This window comes from Labeo rohita, chromosome 18, assembly GCF_022985175.1.
Source record: "Labeo rohita strain BAU-BD-2019 chromosome 18, IGBB_LRoh.1.0, whole genome shotgun sequence".
Taxonomy (NCBI): Eukaryota; Metazoa; Chordata; class Actinopteri; order Cypriniformes; family Cyprinidae; genus Labeo; species Labeo rohita.
The window spans coordinates 14,041,503-14,063,414 of record NC_066886.1 but is presented as its reverse complement, the minus strand read 5'-3'; the positions used below and the strand labels follow the sequence as shown (position 1 = coordinate 14,063,414).

Genomic DNA, 21,912 nt, shown 5'->3' with positions numbered 1-21,912 from the left:
GTGTGAACATAGCCTAAAAGGGTGCTGTTTTACACGACCACTGAGAAATTTTAACCAAAGTATGTTACAGACATATCAGGAAGACGCTAAAGAATTATACCAACTTGTGGAAAGTGAGCATTCGACGTCCACTTTAAAGATTAAATGTTCAAAGCGGCTTGTCGTTGAGACAGTGCAGCAGAATGGCAAATGGTATTGAGACATTTTTAACAGTTATACTTTTTTAATGTAACATGGCGTTTTGAAAAAATACGGCACTTGTGCGAAACGTGGCAGAACGGTCAAAGTTAAGACTTCTGTCTAATGGATGTTTACACATAAAAACGATTCAAAAAGTTCAAAAATAAGCTCTAAGTTTATCTGTCACACTGGCCTTTCAAATAATGACTGCTCACTGTAGCATGACCTGAACCACTACCATTTACTGAGGTCGGTGTGATTGGTTATTTAAGTGATATCTTGCCAGAACCAGGATTATTTAATCCAAATCATTCCATAAAAAATCCATAAATCCCTTACAGGTGTCAAATGATTTTGCAGATATTATACCAGTCCAGTCATGCACGTTTTCACCAATCAAATATATCTCTCTCATTTACTTCACACTGACACCGGTCTCTGTGTTTATGAATGTGTTCAGACAGGTGTGATAGCCCTGCAGCAGCACAGCGTGGGTCCAGTGGGTCATGTGCTATTCTGACTGATGTGTTGAGCCTTTTCTCCCCATGTAGCAGATACAACAACGCCTATATTTGCTTTGTCTCTTCCTGGGTTATAAAAATAGCATGGCCTGATTCCATCTTCTCCCAGGGTTCAAGATTTTCACAAACACTGCTTCTATCTTGAAAAGCAACACAGGTTGCTTCAAGAACCACTGAAAACATCCAAAATTATTTCATTTTCTATTAAGCAAATATCTAGTTTAACAACTAAGAACCAATGAGATTTCATAGTGGGCGGGGCTACCCATCAACACAAAAATAGAAACCAAACAATAACTGATTCTATTGTCTGCTTTTATTCTGATTTTATGATTTAATCGCTTTAACACATGGTGTCTGGTTACTTATAACCAGAATATGTTATTAAACAGTTTACCAGATTTAAATCCATTCCACAGATGTGATAAATATCATCAGGTCATTTGTTGAGATGTAAACAACAACCCTTTCCTCCTCTTTCTTATCTTATGAAAAGAGTTTTTTCTAAGCAGCAGGGGGACAAATGCACAGAGCAAGGCAGATTAATTGACGCCTCCATTTCTCCGTGTATCAGTCAGATATGATTTATAACCTGATGTGAGGACAGACCCTGTAACCCCTCTAGTGCTGTTGTGAAAGAGACAGTCAGTGAGCGCAATATAATAAATCTGACAGAAATAAAGAGGAACGTATAAAGGGAGGTTAATAAAGCGCCGGCCGGAAGAGAATGGAAGAGAAAATAAAATAAAAGACTGTACCGTTGTCAGACAGGTCCAGACTGCAGATGGCCTTGGCCTCAAAGATGTGTTCCTGAATCACCTGAGCTCCAGCCGACCTCAGCTACACATGCCAACAAAATCACACGCAATTTAAAAAAAGGATTTATATAAAACGTTGATGTGTATGAGTGTGTGTCTGTACCTCACAGCAGCTGATGTCAAGCTCCAGCTCAGATAGATGAGTGTTGGTGGCCAAGCCCTGTAGTAACAATCTAAACAACATTTACCCTGAACATTAATAACAATAAAAGAAAATCACACATTGTCAAAAAAAGTCTATTTAAAATGTTGTTCTCTTTAAATTTTTATCAAAAAATGAATGATTTCTGATTATGTGACACTGAGGACTTGAGTAATGACTGCTGATGTGGTTAATTTATGCTAATATTGGCACAAACCCCATACCTGAGAGCTTCTGGAGGTAGTTTCGTTCCAGCCAATCCCACGTATTTTAGCACAGTGCTCTTGCTGAAGAAATCCCTCACACTGCGCGTGACCTCTCGTACTTTCCTAGTGCAGCCACAGAGATGAGTATGTACACACTGCCTGTGTAAAGATGCTTATAATCCATAATGTCACTTTTGATGGCTCACCTATGAGAAAAAGTGTTCCTGGAGAGGTTGAGGTAGCTCAGAGTAGTGCAGCAGCCCACAGACAGAGACACGAACAGCTAGGGAGAATTAGAAATAGACAGAAAAAGGTCACAGGTACTCTAGATACTTTTGGAGGAATTACCGTAGTGAAAAAAAACAAGCTGGTATACAACTTTTGATATTGGATGAATATTATATATGGGATATCTTTAACTGATTTTACACTACAAAATAAGCAATCAAACAAGAATATAATCGGTGTGACTCACCGTGTCTAGAGGGCAGTCTGTGTAGCTGAGGTCCAGGTGAGAAACTGCATTTGGAGCAGATAGGAACTTACAAAGGCTCTAAAAAGAGACAGACAAGCATGTTGTTTCAAAGCCGTCCCAAATGTTCGAGCCTATTCACTCCACTTGGTAAAGTTTGTAATGCTGTCAATAAATAAAAGCTATCAGTCAGAAAAGGCAGACATATGCAGCCATGCGAAACCAAGACATGGCTTCCATAATCACAAATATTTGATGACTGCAAACAACATTTTTAGTCCCTTATAATAAAAAGTGAATGTACTGAAACTGATTCACTGATTCCATTGCCTTTTATAACATAGCAGAACACTGGAATTGAAAAACATCACATTTTCAATATTTGTTCATAGATTTTTTTTTTTGGTCAAATTCTTGTGAATTAAACATGTCACTGTTATGTTATGTATGTACTGTTATGGTTTTTCAGTTTTTCAGCAAAAAGTAACATTTTTCAAAGATTTTGTAATTTACAAAATTCTTTTATTTAGTAAAACATTTAAAATGTTACCCAAAAAAGTGTATTTCAAATAAATGCTGCTCTTTTTAACTTTCTATTCATCAAAACCCCCTGAAAAAATGTAACACAATTCCCATAAAAATATAAAGCAACACAACCGTTTTTAATACAGATAATAATAAGAAATTCACCCAATCAGCATATTATAATGATTTTTCAAGGTTCACTTGACAGTGAAGACTAGAGTAATGGCTGCTGAAAATTCAGCATTACAAGCACAGGTATAAATGACATTTTAATATATATTAAAACAGAAAATAATTGTAAACTGTCACAATATTATTGTTTTTTGATCTAATAAATGCAGCCTTGGTAAGGATAAAAGACTTCTTTGAAAAATTTTGAATTAGAGATGTAACGATATTGTCACGGTCACATGACGATATGAAATGATACGTCTTCCGGGCAAAAAACAGTCATTATGCTTTAGCACAGAATCTGTCAAACAAACTAAAACAGAAAGCACAATATGGCTTAATCCCTTCATCAAGTCTATTTGCGCTGCACGCTTTAAGTGCGCACTTCTTTCAGGTGATCAGCTCGTGATCCGATGTTTTCCGCGCCTCAGAACGTCTCAAATCACAGTAAATACAGTGAACTCGTTTATTGCATGTGTTTGGGAATGCAAGAGCCACCAGTTAGGCTTTTTATTTTTACACTTAAATGTGGAGTATGAATTGCTGCCTGCTAGCTGTTTAAATGGGTAATTTTACCACAGTCTAAATTCAAAATATCTCTTTCAAGTGTAGAAATTAGGAAAGAAGTATTGTAATTTCCCTACTGTAGTGTATTTATTTCCCTACTGTAAAATATTCATTTTTATTTATTATGCAGTGCAATTGTAGCCATATATTGTACAATATATGGCTATTATTGTCATTGTTGTTATTATCATTATTATATTCTAATTTGTTTGGCTTCCTAAAACAAAAGTAAGCCTGAGACAGTATATCACAAATTAAAAAAAGAGTTGAGTCCCATTTAAAGTTCAGTTACAGTTCAATTCACTGACTTTTTTCTGACTTAAGTTTTCTTAGTTAAGAACATGGGTCGGAGCTGTTAATTTTGAATTCTCAAAGTGCATTAGATAGAATAATTTAACATTACAATGTACAAAATGTTCATTTTTTTCCAATTCTTCACTTGTCTTTTTGTAAAATACTGCAATTAATATTGTGGACCTCATATCGCGGAATTAGCGTATTGTGAGATTCTGATATTGTTACATCCCTAGCATCTATAATATTTTATATGTATAATATGAATACTTATTTTTGTTGTGGAATAGTGAAAATATTGCCAGGGCAAGGACAAATCTAAACTACAGAACCTCACATCCCTTCAGCTCTCTGAAACTCACCACGGCCTCTTCTGTCGCCAGGCAGCCGATGTTTCCGCTCAGGTCTAGGTGTGTGAGAGTGTTACAGAGAGATGTACTTTGATGAAGAACTTGAACCAGACAGCCCAGGCCTAGGGCAACAGGAAGAGAGAAAAAGGTGGAAGATGGCAACCAAAGCAACACTGTCTTCAAAAAATGTATGAAATAGCATCTTAAAATGTATAAAAGGGAGTAAGAGATCAACGCAGTACCTTTCGGGGACATAGAGACCTTGGAGAGGTACAGCTGACTGAGGCCACGCGGCAATTTGCTCAAACTCTGACTGAGAGCAATCACACCTAAGTGCAAAGAAAACAGAGAAACCGTAACATCAGCATGTATACGCAGACAGACGCAGATCTGATCTCAGATCAGAGACAATATTTGCATCAGTACCTTTATCCTCAATAGCATTGACAGAGAGGTTGATGATATGGACAGCAGAGGCAGAACTGTCCCGAAAAGCGCTGGCCATCTTAACAGCAAAATCCCTGCATCGAGGATGAAGTGTAAATTAACTTACTTCAAATTAATTAGTGTAAATAGCTTGTCATAAGCACAAGAACCTTTGAAACCCACATTTTAAGTCCGCTGGCTTCCAGACTGACCTCCTCCAGAGCAGAGGAGCGGGCGATCATATATAGGACCTGTTCCTGCACATCAGGGGTCTGAGAACAGAAAGCTGAGGTTGAGCAAGAACATATAATTCTCAGTTTTTGAAGGCAAATGGACACACACTAAGATTGATATGAATTGAGTATAATAAATGATGAAGTATCTAAATTGCAATAAAAATATGCTCATTTGATTGATTCAAGAGAGCAGCTTCAGCTACAATTCTTTGTTCTACACATCCTTCAGTCCTTTCTCTCCATCTTGAAAGAGTATACTGTATCACACTGAGATCAAAGTCGGCCTTGAGCGTGTCTTGTCGTGGTGTTGTCATGCCTCATGGTCAGAACAACAATTTATTTTTTGGCAAGTGGCCAGTGTCTGACCTTTCCACAGCCAGGAGTGAGAGGAGAATAGGATTGACATGAGCGGATAAGCCAAGTCTAAACACAACCATTCCGCTGTATGTTTTCAGCTTTCTTTATCAGTATTCATCATTATTTGGCCCAGTTGTATCCATACATACCAGTTTAAAGTCCTTGCTACATATCTTGGTGAACCACTGGTTGAAAGACAGAGCGCCCACTGCTAAAGCCAAGTCTCTGTTAAAAATTTGAACAGATTATTAACAAGATATATCACAATGGCAAAAAGATGTATTAACAATGGTATCGATTTTTATATTAAAAAAATGTTTCCATTCAAAAATTTGGGGTCAGTAAGATTTTTTTTTTTAAAGCCATTAATTTTCTACGGAAGCCCATTTCCACCACTTAAAAACTTTTTTTCAGAATTTGTGTGATACAAACCCACAATTGTGAGATAAACTCACACTTGCAAGTTATAAAGTCAGAATTGCGAGACATAAACTCACAAATCTGAAACTTTTTCTCAGAAATGAGAGCTATGAACTCGCAATTGCAAATTATAAAGTCAGAATTGCGTGATATAAACTTGCAATTGCGAGTTATAAAGTCCGAATTGTGAGATATAAACTGGCAAATCTGACTTTTTTTTCTCAGAATTGTGATATAAACTCACAATTTTGAAAAATGAAGTCAGAATTGCGTGATATAAACTCGCAATTGCACGTTATAAAGTCAGAATTGTGAGATATAAACTCAAAAATCTGAGTTTTTTGCTCAGAATTGCATGATATAAAATTGCAATTGCGAGTTACATAGTCAGAATTGTGAGATATGAACTCACAAATCTGACTTTTTTCTCAGAACTGAGATGTAAACTCCCAAATCTGACTTTTTTTCTCAGAAATGTAAGACGTAAACTTGCAATTGTGAGTTATAAAGCCAGAATTGGGAGTTATAAAGCCAGAACTGCGTGATATAAACTTGCAATTGCGAGTTATAAAGTCCGAATTGTGAGATATTAACTTGCAAATCTGATTTTTTTTCTCAGAGTTGACATATAAACTCACAAATCTGACATTTTTTTTTTTAGAAATGAGAAATATACACTCGCAACGGCAAGTTATAAAGTCAGAATTGTGAGATTTAAACCAGCAGTTGTGAGTTAGTCAGAATTGCGTGATATAAACTCGCAATTGCACGTTATAAAGTCAGAATTGTAAGATATAAACTCAAAAATCTGAGTTTTTTGCTCAGAATTGCATGATATAAAAGTGCAGTTGTGAGTTACACAGTCAGAATTGTGAGATATGAACTCCCAAATCTGACTTTTTCTCAGAACTGAGATATAAACTCCCAAATCTGACTTTTCTCTCAGAAATGTAAGACGTAAACCTGCAATTGCGAGTTATAAAGCCAGAATTGGGAGTTATTAAGCCAGAATTGTGAGATATAAACAATAGTATTTTTTTCCCTCAGAATTGGACTTTATAACTCGCAGTTCTGACTTTATTTCTCTCAGTTGTGAGATTATATCATGCAATTCTGAGGGAAAAAGTCAAAATTGCAAGTTTGCATCACAATTCGGAGAAAAAAGAGATAAAAATGTGTGATAAAAAGTCGCAATAACTTTTTTGATGTTTTATTTAGTGGCAAAAACGGGCTTCCATAATTTTATTCAGCAAGGATGAATTCAACTGATAAAAAGTGACAGTAAAGACTTGTATAATGTTACAAAAAAAAATATCTATTTCAAATAAATGCTGTTCTTTTGAACTTTCTATTCAAAGAATTTAAGTATCACAGTTTTCACAAAAATATTAAGCAGCGCATTTGTTTCCAACATTTATAATAATAAGAAAGCACCAAATCAGTACATTCAAGTAATTCAAAAGGCTCATGTGACACTGAAGACTGAAGTAATGGCTGCTAAAAATTCAGCTTTGCCATCATAAAGATAAATTGCATTTTAAAATGTATTAAAATAAAAAACAGATATTTAAAATGTTAATAGTTTTTCATAATATTACTGTTTTTACTGTATTAAAAATGCAGCTTTGGTGAGAAAAGATATTTTTCAAATATCTACAGACCCCGTACTTTTGAATGGCAGTTTATTAAAAAGTTGTGTATATTAAAATTACATAAATATATTTAAATATATATTATATTAATGTATACTTAAAATATCATTTTAAATATTGAAAATGTATTTTATAATTAAAGGTACAAGTCATTGAATGTACCTGCTGTCCAAATGACTGAAGTCTATGAGGTTGAAAACCCGGCAGTTCTGAACATGGTAAATGTTATCAACGTCCTAGAAACCACAGGAGCAACAGTTCTTAAAACCGTCATTGCTTAACCTTTGAACATTTGATTCTTATTAGCAGTGATTACCACAGACCCACTGAACTTCCACACAGCATGGGAACTCATTGAAGTCACACAAAGCTGCGTAAGTGTCTGAAAAGCCTCCTGTAGAAGATCAAAGAGAATGTAGAAATCAAATGAAACATCTTGATGTGACTGTTCTCTGCAGATGATCACACAAACTGTTTTTAAAGTGATAATGTTATTATCTGACCACATGGTCCAACTGCTCCATTCACATGTTCTTCAACTCTGGAGGCAAGACTGCATAGCCGCTCTTGGAGATCAGGGGGAACTTTCTTCAGCAACTTCCTGAAAGGATAAAGAAAGTGTAGGATCAGTGAAACACATCAACCAACACAAATTCTTTCTTTAGCTTTCCAGTCGGTGGTAAAATATCTTGCTAGATGCAACAAACAAGCTGCTACTTCACAGCTTTAGATAATGAATATTAAAGGTCATATTTGTTCCATTTGTGGGCAGATAAATCTGTTAAGACTCTTGAGAAGAAGTGAGTCAAATCGGTGAAGATCTTGCAGCTGATGTCATTAGAGACTACCACAAGGAATAATATGGAAAAGTGAAACGATATAAAGATCAGCCACCTCTCTACAATTGATAAAGGCAGTGGTTCTCAAGGGGTTTTGCTTCAAAACCCAGATTTTACACTAGACATTTAATACATGAAATAGGTCAGCACAATTATGGTGTGTATATCATTGCTGCAAGTGAACCAGTATTTAATGTAGTATGGGTCATATTAAAAATTTATAGGAAGAATGAGGTGAAAAATTACTGAACTGTCATTTGTTTCTAATCGTATGTTCACATTAACATGTGGTCACATTTGTGACCCTGGAACATAAAACCAGTCATAAGCGTCAATTTTTTACAACTGATATTTCTACATCATCTGAAAGCTTAATAAACTTTCCACTGATTTATGGCTTGTTAAGATAGGACAATATTTGGCTGAGATACAACTATTTGAAAATCTAAAAGGTGCAAAAAAATCAAAATACTGAGGAAAATCGCCTTATAAAATGAATTATATAAAATGAATTTGTCTTACCTAAGACTTTTTTTTTTTGTCACATTTACTGCCACTCTGTGAAATTTTGTAGGCGAATTTGTTCCCCACACAGATTTTACTGATGTTCCAAGTTGGTCATGCAAATGTGTTATCCCAATCAACAGAAAGCTGTCATACTCTCTACACTATGGAAAATGATTTTGCCCGCATATTTTCGCCTACATTTTGTTAATTTGACCAGTGTTTCCCCTGCCATTATTTTATGGGGGTGGCCAGCCACCACAGCGGCACCCCCGTCCCCCTTGAAGGTCTATATAGCACCAGATCACAACAAGTCATTTAAGGTTACCTTTCCTATAGAACATGTCTATATCTTGTTCTTTTATTAAACAAACTAAATGGTCTTATGTTATTTATCTTATTTACACGACGGCATGTCATTTTTGTCTCTACATGGATGCGCGTCTACAATTTCTCCTCTGCAAAAACGCCAATTTAAATAAAACAAATGATAAAAAATAAATATTACAACTAGATTAACCACTTAACGGTAGAAAAAAAAATCTACAGTTATTATTAAAACTTTTTTAACAGAATATTCACACAAATTTTCTTCCATGTGAATAATTTTAAGAGTAAACCTCTGTTTGTTTGCCAGAAAATTAAAGGGTTTAATTTTCTTTTTATTAAAAATAAATAAATGTGTAATGCCTTTATTTGATTATCAGAAAAATTAAAACACAAACATTTCTGAAAAAAGGAAAAAAAGAAAGAAAGAAAGAAAAAGTTCGTAGGGCCATATTGTTCAAAATGTTGAAATTGAGAGTTTTGGACTCTTTTTTTTAAAGAAAAACAGAAACAGGAAAAATCTGTTTTATTATTAAAATTTACCTATATTTCTAAAACACAAAATATGTATTTTATATGCAAACTGTATTATAAATTCTAAAAATGCTTTATTAGTAAAAAATATTAATTGCCTTAAAATAAACAGAGAAACAATATTATATTTAACAGTCATATGTTTATAAATACACATATATACTTATGTCAAAATGCATATTTTAAAGGTAAATTACACATTTCTATAATTTATTATTATAGACTATTATACAATTATTATACAAATTATGTAAAAAAAAAACATTAATTCAATTTTAGTTAAAAATGAATTGCATAATTTATGTTGACAAACAGTTAAACCACAACTGGATAAGACAATATTTTTTTCTCAAAGGAATAGGTGACCCAAAAATGAAAATTCTGTCATTAATTACTCACCCTCATGTCATTCCAAACCTGTTAGACCTTTGCTTATCTTCAAACACAAATTAAGATATTTTAATGAAATTTCAGAGCTTTCTGACCCTGCGTAAACAGCAACACAGCTACTACATTCAACGCCCAGAACGAAGACTGACACTTAAGAGAAGAAATTGTTGAATAAAGTCGTTATTTTTTTTCTTCGCACACAGAACGTATTCTCGTAGCTTCATAAAATTATGCACTGCTGTCTACGCAGGGTCCGAAAAAGCTCTTGGATTTCATCAAGCATTTCTTAATTTCTGTTCTAAAGATGAACAAAGGTCTGGTGGGTTTGGAATGACATAAGGGTGAGTAATTAATGACAGAATTTTAATTTTTGTGTAAATTAACCCTGAAATAAAATCTAATGATGAACCATTGAACGGAAAGCATTTGAAGTAATGGTTGATGTTAGATCAGCTGTGATGACTAACAGACCACTCACCCTGGCGATGAATCAGGAAAGATCTTCTTGAGCGAGGCGGTGACATGGGTGACCACAGCTTCCAGATCTCGCACTGACATCAGGCTAAGAGAGTAGATCTGTCTGTCCGTCTCAATAACCACCTCACACACGCACATAAACAAAACGCAAGGGATGATGAGCGATTGTAGTTAACCATAAAAGAAAACACAGCACTAATTGGCTTTCTTTTAAAACAAATCACTTCTGAACCCCATTACATGCCTCCACACACTGAAAACAGTTTAAAAACCACACGCTTCAAGCTAAGCTAATAAAAAAAGACCTCAACTTCCTTACATCTCTAACTATGTTTACATTACACTATAAATATGCTTCAACAGAAAAGGAATCTAAAAATACAGTAAAATGTTAACGGGTTAAAATTAGAGATCTTAATGATATTATTTACATGTAAGTGTAATTTACAGATGAACGTTATATATTTTACAATATTAACCTACTGTTCAAAACGTTTGGGATCAGTACGTTTTTTTTTAATACTTATTCACCATAAGACTTCTGACCATAAAGACTTTTACACTGTTGCAAAACATTAAACTTTAAATAAATATTTTTTAAAATGCATAATCATTAAACGATAATGAAAACTGTTTTCAACACTGGTGATATTATGAAATTTCAGTGTTTCCATCGCATGGATTTTAAAATATATTCAAACAGAATTTTAAAAATGCTTATTTAAAAAGTTTAATAAGGTGAAACAATGAATTGCATAATATATGGTAAAATATACTGGTACGTTTCTATCACAGATCAGTTACTTTTATCCGAAGCACCTTATAAACAAAACAAAATGTTACAGTGTAAATTAACAACCAACTATAAATGTCCACTACTCTTAACAGTCTATTATCATTTGGCGTGTTGTAGCAGTAGATCTCTTACCTGCTCGATACTGTCGATGATGATGGCATAGATCTCTAAATAGCTGAAAGAACTCTCCACCTGCAGCGAGAGACAGAAGCGCTATATACATCACACATACTCCGACATATACATGCAGCAAATAACGCTGGAAATAAAGTGACTCAGAGGTTAACGCTGAAGAGAAGGTGGGGGTCTGGGAGGCTGGGTCATTCATTGAAACTCAAACACAGAAGTTGAGCTTTGGAACAAGCAATTTTTTTCCACAGGAACTACCACTGAGTCATACACTTTCAATATCTAACTGCATATCAGTACGCGTTGTGGTATAGCCCATTGAGAGCTAATAGCCCTTCTTTCACAAATCAAGAAATACAATCAACTTTAAAAGGAGCACATGCAATTCTAACGTTTCTAAAACCCTCACTCATGCACACCAAGCTGCAGTTAAAAGCACATTTTTTGAGTTGGAATATAAAGCAAACATAACTCAGAGGACATATCAACTGTAGTGGAGCTCTGCTAAGAAATTTTCTCCCCTACAGCTCTTCGAGTTAATAGTGGACGCGACCTACTGACCCTCCTGCTTCTAACCTACTGCTTGTTTTATCAGCTGCATATTTACATGACAGAGTCAATTCACTGTTCAAGGTTACTTTTTGTTTTTTGGCTCCTTGACAATTTCCTCATTTTAGCAGAATAATAGAAGCTTTTACTTCACTTATTCTGAATGTCAAGTGTAATGTTATGATTTCTGATTACTGAATGGTACGTTGGTAAACAAGTGTGATATGATCATGTAACAACACTACTTTGAAGGTTTAAGTATTTAATTTAGGACAGTTAAATTGATTAATCGTATCCATAATAAAAGTTGTGGTTATACACACACACATGGGCGACTATAAGGGCAAGGGGGCTCAGATAGTCATCCCTGTTGTCAGCCACGCTGCAATTGGAGCGGTTAGCCAAAATATATATATATATTTTTGTGCCTTTTGATGTCAAAATTGGAATGCAAATAATTTTTATACAATACTGTAGTCAAAGATGCCAATTGAAGCTAAACGCAGATGTTTGCATGAAAACTGCTATGATTACTCTACTTTTAAAGCATAAATGTGATTTAAACAATAGGTCTACATAATATTCAGGTATGCTGTTCATAGGGGATGTACTGTATTAGCCCTACCGTTACAGCGTGACATATGTGACCCTGGACCACAAAACCAGTCTTAAGTCGCTGGGGTTTATTTGTAGCAATAGCCAAAAATACATTGTATGGGTCAAAATTATTGATTTTTTTTTTATAGCAAAAATCATTAGGAAATTAAGTTAAGATCATGTTCCATGAAGATATTTTGTAAAATTCCTACTGTAAATGTATGAAAACTTAATTTTTGATTAGTAATATACATTGTTAAGAACATTATTTGAAGAACTTTAAAGGTGATTTTCTCAATATTTAGATTTTTTTTAAACCGTCAGATTCCTGATCTTGGCCAAATATTGTCCTATCCTAACAAACCATACATAAATGGAAAGCTTATTTATTCAGCTTTCATATGATGTATAAATCTCTATTTTGAAAAAATGACACTTATGACTGGTTTTGTGATCCAGGGTCACATATTATTTAAACCTATTACTATTAACCTTTTACCGAACTTTTTTTTTTTTTTTTTTATCTCACAATTCTGACTTTTTTCCTCACAAATGCAAGTTTATATCTACTAATTCGAAATTTATAACTCGATTTAACAAAACTAATGAGTTTGTTAATTCTGAGGGGGAAAAAAGCCAGAAGTGTGGAATATAAACCGAGTGGAAATCTGTTTTTCCTCTAGATTTGTGGGATATAATCTCGGAATTGCGAAAATAAAGTCAGGATTTTTAAATATAAAATCAAATTTACCTTTTTTATTCTTTTATTCCATGGCTCTATAGACTGCCAATTGAACCGCCCATAAAAAACATCATCCCGTTTTCGAATCTGTAAGATTATCCCACTATCTAACACCAATTTCGTTGAATAACATTGCTTATCGCTGGGTGACAAGCTCTTGTAATATGCGAATAACATTTTGAAAATCTAATCAATATAATCTATACTCTTTTTAAATACAAGTATTTTGTGCCATATCCTTGTAATTCTCTAGCCGTAAAGGCTATCTCTCCAGGGTTTTCTGCAACCATGCTGCGCGCGCATCCCGAATGTTTACAAACAGATAATTGGTCTCAAACGGAAGCAAAAACAATTGAAGATCTGGCAAACTATTCTCGGCCCTAGTCTTTTTTCCCCATCTCACAAAACAGCTTATACTACTGTTTCAGCTAATAAAACAGTTCAGTTTTGTATGCAATGGCAAATTGATTATATGTCTTTTTTATCAAGATAATTTAGAAAAAATATTAGTTAAATATAACTTTTTGTTTTTTAAAGTAACGACAAAGCGGCCAGTGGAAAACTGATCATAGTCCGTTTGATAAATTTTGTCTTCTCAAATCATCACGACTTGCCTAAAATAAAATCTGCAGATATAAAACAGTTAAAGTATAAAACAATGTTAGTTTAAACATTAAAGCTAGATAAATGTGTGCTATTAGGCGCATCTCCAATCATTTGTGCGAAGAGTGGAAGCTAAAGCGGCTTTGCAAGGACATGGAGGCGCCAGCGCGATCACTTTTTTTCAGTGGAAACAGTTTAAAATATTCCGTCATTTTTGCTGATAAAAGTAAGAATAACACATCATTCGGAACTGTAAACGGTCTACTTCTAGCTGTGTGCACTCACAATATCAACAAAACGTTGCAAACAAAACATGACACGCTTTCTGTCGTCTCAACAGGAGCGCTTCACAAAAATGAACCGAAACTCAGCGAATACATACCTCACAGACATGATACATATATCTATAGAAAGCTTTAAATTATAACTTAACGAAACCAAGCAAATCGAAAACACTAACTTTTTCATTATGTAATCTGTAAAGATGCATTTCTCTCTAAAGGCGCGTTCAAAGAGATGGCGAGTCAGGATCGGCAACTTCATCCTTGCAACACTGACTCAGAAAACACTAATTTATCAACAATTAATTAAAAAATCTCCTTACTATTTCCCCCCGACAAATTCATGGTAATAACTTTTGCCAGTGCTTTGCGGCAAGCTTTAGCCTATTGCGTGCACTGTAAAAAACAATTTGTTGAGTCAACTTAAAATAATTTGTAACCTGGCTGCCTAAAATTTTAAGTTCAGTCAACTCAAAAAAAGTTCATTCAACTTGAAATGTTAAATTATACTAAGTGACAACTTAGATATTTGAGTTGAATCAACTTAAAATTTTAAGGCAGCTGGGTTACTTACCCATCTGTTAAGTTTAGCAAACACAAATATCTAAGTTGATACACAGTCCAACTTAACATTTCAAGTTGACTAAACTTATCTGAGTTGACTGAACTTAAAATTTTAAGGCAGCAGAGTAACAAATTATTTTAAGCTGACTCAACAAATTGTGTTTTTTATTTTTTAGTGTGCGCTTGAACGCGGAACTGTTCCACCTGCGCTGAAGGCGCGCTCGCTGCTGACTGAGGCACTAAATGCCTTCCGAGTCGGTCTCGAAAGTGAAAGCAAAAGTGAAGTCTCGTGTTCTTTCCACCAACGTGGATTTTTTTTCCATCACCATATTTTTTATGCATCATCTGAAAGCTGAATAAATAAGCTTTTCATTGATGTATGGTTAGGATATGAGAATATTTGGCCGAGATACAACTATTTGAATTATTATTGAATTATTGAAATATTATCTAAATATTGTGAAAATCGCATAGAATTTTTCCAAACAAAGTTCTTAAAAATCAATATTGCTTCTCAAAAAATTGTATTTTACAAAAATTTTACAAAATATCTTAATGAAACATGATCTTAATATCCTAATGATTTTTGGCATAAAAAATAAAAATTTTGAACTATACAATGTATTTTTGGCTATTGCTACAAATATACACTACCGTTCAAAAGTTTAGGGTCAGTAAGACTTGTAATAGTCTTTAAAGAAGTCTCTTATGCTCATCAAGGCTGCATTTATTTGATTAAAAATATAGAAAAAAAACAGTAATATTGCAAAATGTTTTTACAATATAAAATAATGTTTTTTATTTTAACATACTTTAAATAGAATTTATTCCTGTGATGAAAAGCTGAATTTTTATCAGCTGTTACTCCAGTCTTAAGTGTCACATGATCCTTCAGAAATCATTCTAATATGCGGATTTATTATTAGAATGATCAATGTTGGATAATATCAACAGTTGTGCTGCCAAATATTTTTTGGAACCTGTGATTTTTTTTTTTTTCAGGATTCTTTCATGAATAACAAGTTTAAAAAGTACAGTGTTTATTCAAAATATAAATATTTTATAACAATGTAAATTATTTATTATTAACTTTTAATAAACTTTTAATTATTAAGTTAATACATCCTTGGTGAATAAAAGTATTAATTTCTTTAATAAAAAAAAAAAAAAAAGAAACAATAAAAATGTACTGACCCCAAACTTTTGAATGGTAGTGTACCTCAGTGACTTAAGACTGGTTTTGTGGTCCAGGGTCACATATATAAAAATAATGAGAGGCCTAAAACAGGCCCGAAACCCGGCCCGCGTCTGAACTGAAAATTGGCACGAAATGCAGGGCTTGGGCTGAAATTCAGGGCTCTACCGGGACATATCAGCCAGTAGCCTAATTTCATTGCTATCAAGTTTTTCAACCTTTAGTAACAACAAATCAAAACGGATACATTTCAAGTGACACAGGAAAAAGACATGGGAAATCTGGAAAGCAGCGTGCACATTTCTGGTTATAAATGAAAGGCCATCAACTGACACTTAAATGGGAAGCATCGCCAGATTCGTCCACAGTTTAGTAAACGTTGGCAACTTCTTGAAGTTATTCTTGACTGCGCTGTATTGACTGCTTTGGTGCGTGTCAACAAATGTAAGGCACTGATTCGATGCTTATCCTTATCCTTACCCCTGACTCAAGAGTCAAATATCGCCCATACACTCACATACGTACAGTTGAGGTCAAAAGTTTACATACACCTTGCAGAAGCAGCAAAATGTTTATTATTTTACCAAACTAAGATGGATTATACGAAATGCATGTTATTTTTTATTTAGTGCTGACCTGAATAAGATATTTCACATAAAAGATGTTTACATATAGTCCACAAGGAAAAATAATAGTTGCATTTATAAAAACGACGCTTGATTCTTAATACTATGTTGTTACCTGAATGTGTATTTTGTTGTTGTTGTTGTTTAGTGATAGTTGAACTTGTTCATGAGTCCCTTGTTTGTCCTGAACAGTTCAACTGCCTGCTATTCTTCAGAAAAATCCTTCAGGTCCCACAATTTTTTTTGTTTTTTCAGCATTTTTGTGTATTTGAACTCTTTCCAACAACGACTGTATGATTTTGAGATTGATCTTTTCACACTGAGGACAACTGAAGGACTCATATGCAACTATTACAGAAAGTTCAAATGCTCACTGATGCTTCAAAAGGAAACACAATACATTAAGAGCCGAGGGTGAAAACTTTTGAACAGAATGCAGATGTGTATATTTTTCTTATTTTGCCTAAATATCTTTTTTTTTCATGTAGTACTGCCCTTTAGAAGCTATAGAAAATACTTACATGTTTCCCTGAAGACAAAATAAGTTACATATACCCTGACTTTAAAATTCCAAAAGTTTTCACCCCCCCAGCTCTTAATGCATTGTGTTTCCTTCTGAAGCATAAGTGAGCGTAATAGCGTAATAATAATTCTGTAATAGTTGCATATGAGTCCCTCAAATGTCCTCAGTGTGAAAAGATGGATCTCAAAATCATACAGTCATTGTTGGAAAGGGTTCAAATACTCAAATGTTGAAAAACCAAAGAATTTGTAGGACCTGAAGGATTTTTCTGAAGAACAGCAGGCAGTTTAACTGTTCAGGCCAAACAAGAAACTCATGAACAACTATCACTAAACAAAAACACACACACACTTTTATTTAACTATTATTCTCTCTTGTGCACGATATAAAAACATCTTTTATATGAAATATATTATTCAGGTCAGTGCTAAATAAAACATAACATGCATTTTGTATGCTCCATCTTATTTTGGTAAAATACTTTTTGCAGTCCTGATTTAATTTTTAAATACTTCATAAAATTAGCATATTCTAATGCAAAATGTACTTTATTCATTAATAATGATGTACTTTAATGTACTTTATTCATTTGATATTTTGTATCAAATGACATTTAGAAAATTCTGTGTGACTTCAGTTTACAGATGCTTTTCAGGGTCACTGCAATCTGAAACTATGCTGGAGCATCAATTAATTTAAAAAAAAAAATGTAAGACAGCGGTTTAGAAACATTTTAGTGTGTGTCCCACATTAAAGTTCTGGTCTTTGATAACCACCTGTTTCCTCTCACAAACTAGGTCAATCAGCATAAAAAAACCTACAAGTATGTCAAGTATTTCTCTGGCTCTGGAGTGAGATATATACACTCTAATGCAGGACTGAATTTATATGATGTTTCCCACCTTCACTGGCTGCTTGCTATGGAACACATGAGCTCTCCATTGAGACATCACCTGTCAAAAAAAACATAAGAGCACAGAACAGAGTAAATGAGTCTTGTGCCATCTCCTGGTCAAAAACAAGAGCATGTAACAACAGGCTAGCAACTTCCTTTCAGTTGCAGCCTCAAATGTGTTTTCATTTTTTGTGGCTTTCAGTTTTATGGCTCAGCAGCCTACCGGAATATAATGTTTTTGGTGTGTACTTTTTAACAATATATTTTGGCAAAACCACAAACAATATTTTTGACCTTTTCAGTGCTTCGCATCACAGAGAGAAAGCACACAGCCCTTTAATGATAAATGACGTTTCACATACGAACAATGCAGTGCTGACTGTGCAAGCACAACCTTGCTCTAATGCTCTGCAGAGTATGATACATGCACATTTCATCAGCACATCTCTACACCAGCAGCAAATGCTGCTTATACTGTGTGAACAGAGGTAAAAGCTAGTCAACAGTAAAATAAAACAGCATTACATGAACAAAAACATGAACATAAAAGACAAGAACTGGAGTCTTCTAGGGCACTAATCAAAGAAACTTATGGAATTGATCATGTGACTCTTTGTACAGACTTGGTTGGATTAAGCTCAAATCATACACAAACTTGTGGAGTTGTCATTATTAAAACAAAAGAGCAACACACCAAAAACATTCTGAGTTTTTGTTTTTTTCCTCATGTATGTGTTATTAAATACATTTTTAAATAACCGTTGTACTTCATTAAAAATCTGAAATTCATACATACCACTGTTCAAAAGTTTAGGACCAGTATGTTTTTTAATGTTGTGACACTTTAGACTAGTAATGAGTCATAAAAATGAATTAATTATATTTTAAAATATATTAAAATAGAAAAACATTATTTGAAATTGTAATAAAAAAGCTGTTACTGTACTTTTAATAAATAAAAGCAGCCTTGATGAGCACAGGAGACTTATTTAAGAACTGATCCCAAACTGATACTAGGTCTGTGTGTAATTTAACTGAATAAATAACAAATGCAAATGAAAAATATTATCTGTGCATATAAAAAGCTGACATACCAAAACTCTGTTCTCTGCTCGTCCCTTGCACTGGTTAAGCTGCACCAAACTCATAAACTGAACCCTTTGTGGTTTCAAATACTTAGTTATGCATTCTGGAAAGCAAGCACAAACATACATTTATGCAGAACTGCACATCACGTTATTTTAAACAAAAGAATCTAAGCACTGCAATGTGCTGACAGAGTAAGTAGAGGTTGTATAGTCTGAAAGAGTTATAGAATATACAAGCGTACAAGGAAGTATTTACTCTTTTTTTTAATAGCATTAGTATCGTTTAAAGCACTTTACCTTTGAGGCAAAACGGGACCTCTGTTTGCGCCGCCATAATGTCGGTGGCAACAGGGTGAAGACGGGCCGGCGTTGGCAGCTCTCATATAAGTGTGTTACACTCTCTTATACACACACATCCTGCTGCTTTATGATTCATGCTTATGGGGGAAAACCACAGTTTGAGAGTACAGGTCTGAGACAGGATGTGACACCTGAAGTGCATGAAGAGCATCCTATAGCAGTTACTTCATAATGTGCAGTTTCACACATCACGACAATCATTTCAATCCCAATGCAAGTATGTAAATGTTTGCAAATGAGGTTAATATGTACAACTTCGGTCTGTGGTACACGTGATGATAACAGGTATTGTCAGATCACTGACCTATTTAAATGTTGCAGAGGTTTTGGTGTCAGCTTTAGTGAGGTGTACAAAAAAGAGAAATTTTGTATTTGTAACCTTACTTTTTAAATGTATTGACGGGTAGATGACTAAAGGAAAGCAAAAACGCTAAATTGACACTTATTTCTTCTTTTTTTACTCATCATCTCCCTCTAGTGGAACATTGTTCACTTTGAAACTGTGGAAACCCTTTCTGACTAAAACTGTACCTGATCTGTCACTATCTGAGATGATCTTATTTTTTAGGTGGAAAAAGCACAACCTTCTTTGAAAAAAGAAAGTTTTCTTCTGCATTATTTAACTTTTATGTTGTTTCATTTTGTTCCAGATTGGATCTTTTCCCCTGAACATGCTTGTTAATTTTATGGCATATTGGACTAAAACGTTGGACCCACCTTATAACACTTCTGTTTCCGGTCCAAAAGTACAAAGCGTTTTAGTGCCATGTTTGAAAAACAAAAAAACCAAAACAAATCTAAGATCAGACATAATTTTTTTTAGGAAAAAAGTCAAAATTACGAAAATAAAATCATAGCAATACGAGAATGAAGTCGAAATATTTTGAGAATAAAGTCAAAATGACAACAATAGTCAAAATTGCAATAAAAGAAGAACTGTTTTGAGAATAGTCGCAATTATGAGATGTCAAAATATTTTGAGAATAAAGTCGAAATTACAAGAATAGTCCAAATATATTTAGAATAAATTCAAAATGACAACAGTCAAAATTGCAATAAAAGAACTATTTTGAGAATAGTCGCAATTATGAGATGTCAAAATATTTTGAGAATAAAGTAGAAATTGTGAGAATAAAGTCGACATATTTTGAGAATAAAGTCAAAATTACAATAGTCCAAATATTTTGACAATAAAGTCAAAATGACAACAATAAAGTCAAAATTGCAATAAAAGTAAAACTATTTTGAGAAGTTGCAATTATGAGATGTCAAAATATTTTGAGAATAAAGTCGAAATTACAAGAATACTCAAAATATTTTGAGAATAAAGTCAAAATTACAAGAATAGTCAAAATATTTTGAGAATAAAGCAGAAATTGTGAGAATAAAGTCAAAATTACAAGAATACTCAAAATATTTTGAGAATAAAATCGAAATTAAGAGAATAGTCAAAATATTTTGAGAATAGTCAAAATGACAACAATAAAGTCAAAATTGTGAGAAAAGTAAAAATATCTTGAGAGTAAAGTTAAATGTGTGAGAATAGTCAAAATATTTTGAGAATAGTCAAAATTACGAGAACAGTCGAAATTGCGAAGTCAAAATATTTTAAGACAGAATTACGAGAATAAAGTCAACATATTTTAAGAATAAAGTCGAAATTACCAGAAAAAAGTCAAAATATTTTGAGAATTGTTAAAATTACTAGAAGAGACTAAATATTTTGAGAATAAAATTTAAATTACCAGAATAGTTGAAATTACAAGAATAAAGATGAAATATTTTGAGAATAAAGTAGAAATGACGAGAACAAATTCAAAATATTTTGAGAATAAAGTTGAAATCATGAGAATAAAGTCAAAATTGCAAGAAAAAAAAAGAGACTAAATTTGCAATATTTTGAGAAAAAAAGTTGAAATCACAAGAAGTCAAAATTGTGAGAAAAGATGAAATATTGAGATTGAAGTCAAAATATTTTAAGAATAAATGTAAAAATTGTGAGAATAAAGTCTGAACATTGTGAGACTAGAGTCTAAATATTTAAAAGTAAAAATTACAAGAACAGACTAGACATTTTGAGGGAAAAAAAAAAAAAAAGTAAAAATAAGATTAAAGTCAAAATATTCTGAGACAATTCTTGTAAAGTCCAGTATAAACTAAATTGTGCAAAATAGCCAGATATTGGCTTCAATCTTTTTATTAACTTTTTTCTTACTGATTAATCTGGGCTTATTCGCCTACGTTTCAGTGTGAACATTGCAAAAATGAAAAAGAATTATCTCAAAAGGTGCATGAGCTGATCAAAAGGGCCAACAACCAATTACTTTCAAAAAGAAATACAAAACCTGTGTTAACTGAAATAAAACAAGACATTTTTGACCAGGAACACTAAATTTGGAATTTTGGAAGCACAGTAAAAGCATTAACATTTCAGATGCTTGGTAGTTTTTTTTTTTTTAGTTTAAATAATATCATACAGGTTTTTAACATTTTTTAAACCTTCATTGGTGCCTAATAAAGCAAAAGAATAGTGTCAAATCAATGCACATACAAAAT

General features: G+C 33.5%; 1 protein-coding gene across 4 annotated transcripts in view; it reads right to left on the bottom strand.

Moving 5' to 3' along the window:
* carmil2 (capping protein regulator and myosin 1 linker 2) overlaps positions 1-19,432 on the bottom strand; it is a 59,529-nt gene extending 40,097 nt beyond the window's left edge. For 2 of the 4 annotated variants that reach the window (XM_051135313.1, XM_051135314.1), the window contains exons 1-18: positions 19,294-19,431; positions 19,003-19,097; positions 17,916-17,966; positions 11,337-11,396; positions 10,410-10,531; positions 7,841-7,938; positions 7,661-7,731; positions 7,500-7,573; positions 5,415-5,490; positions 4,856-4,944; positions 4,673-4,767; positions 4,489-4,575; positions 4,259-4,368; positions 2,343-2,420; positions 2,074-2,150; positions 1,886-1,990; positions 1,623-1,692; positions 1,460-1,541 (exon numbers count right to left, since the gene is read on the bottom strand). In XM_051135313.1, coding sequence (XP_050991270.1) covers positions 1,460-1,541; positions 1,623-1,692; positions 1,886-1,990; positions 2,074-2,150; positions 2,343-2,420; positions 4,259-4,368; positions 4,489-4,575; positions 4,673-4,767; positions 4,856-4,944; positions 5,415-5,490; positions 7,500-7,573; positions 7,661-7,731; positions 7,841-7,938; positions 10,410-10,531; positions 11,337-11,396; positions 17,916-17,966; positions 19,003-19,097; positions 19,294-19,330 — 1,477 coding nt within the window. In that variant the 5' untranslated portion in view covers positions 19,331-19,431. Of the gene's footprint in view, positions 1-1,459; positions 1,542-1,622; positions 1,693-1,885; positions 1,991-2,073; positions 2,151-2,342; positions 2,421-4,258; positions 4,369-4,488; positions 4,576-4,672; positions 4,768-4,855; positions 4,945-5,414; positions 5,491-7,499; positions 7,574-7,653; positions 7,732-7,840; positions 7,939-10,409; positions 10,532-11,336; positions 11,397-17,915; positions 17,967-19,002; positions 19,098-19,293 lie in introns of those variants that run through there. The other 2 variants (XM_051135315.1, XM_051135316.1) reach the window with 2 other exon arrangements.
* Positions 19,433-21,912: the final 2,480 nt, after the last annotated feature.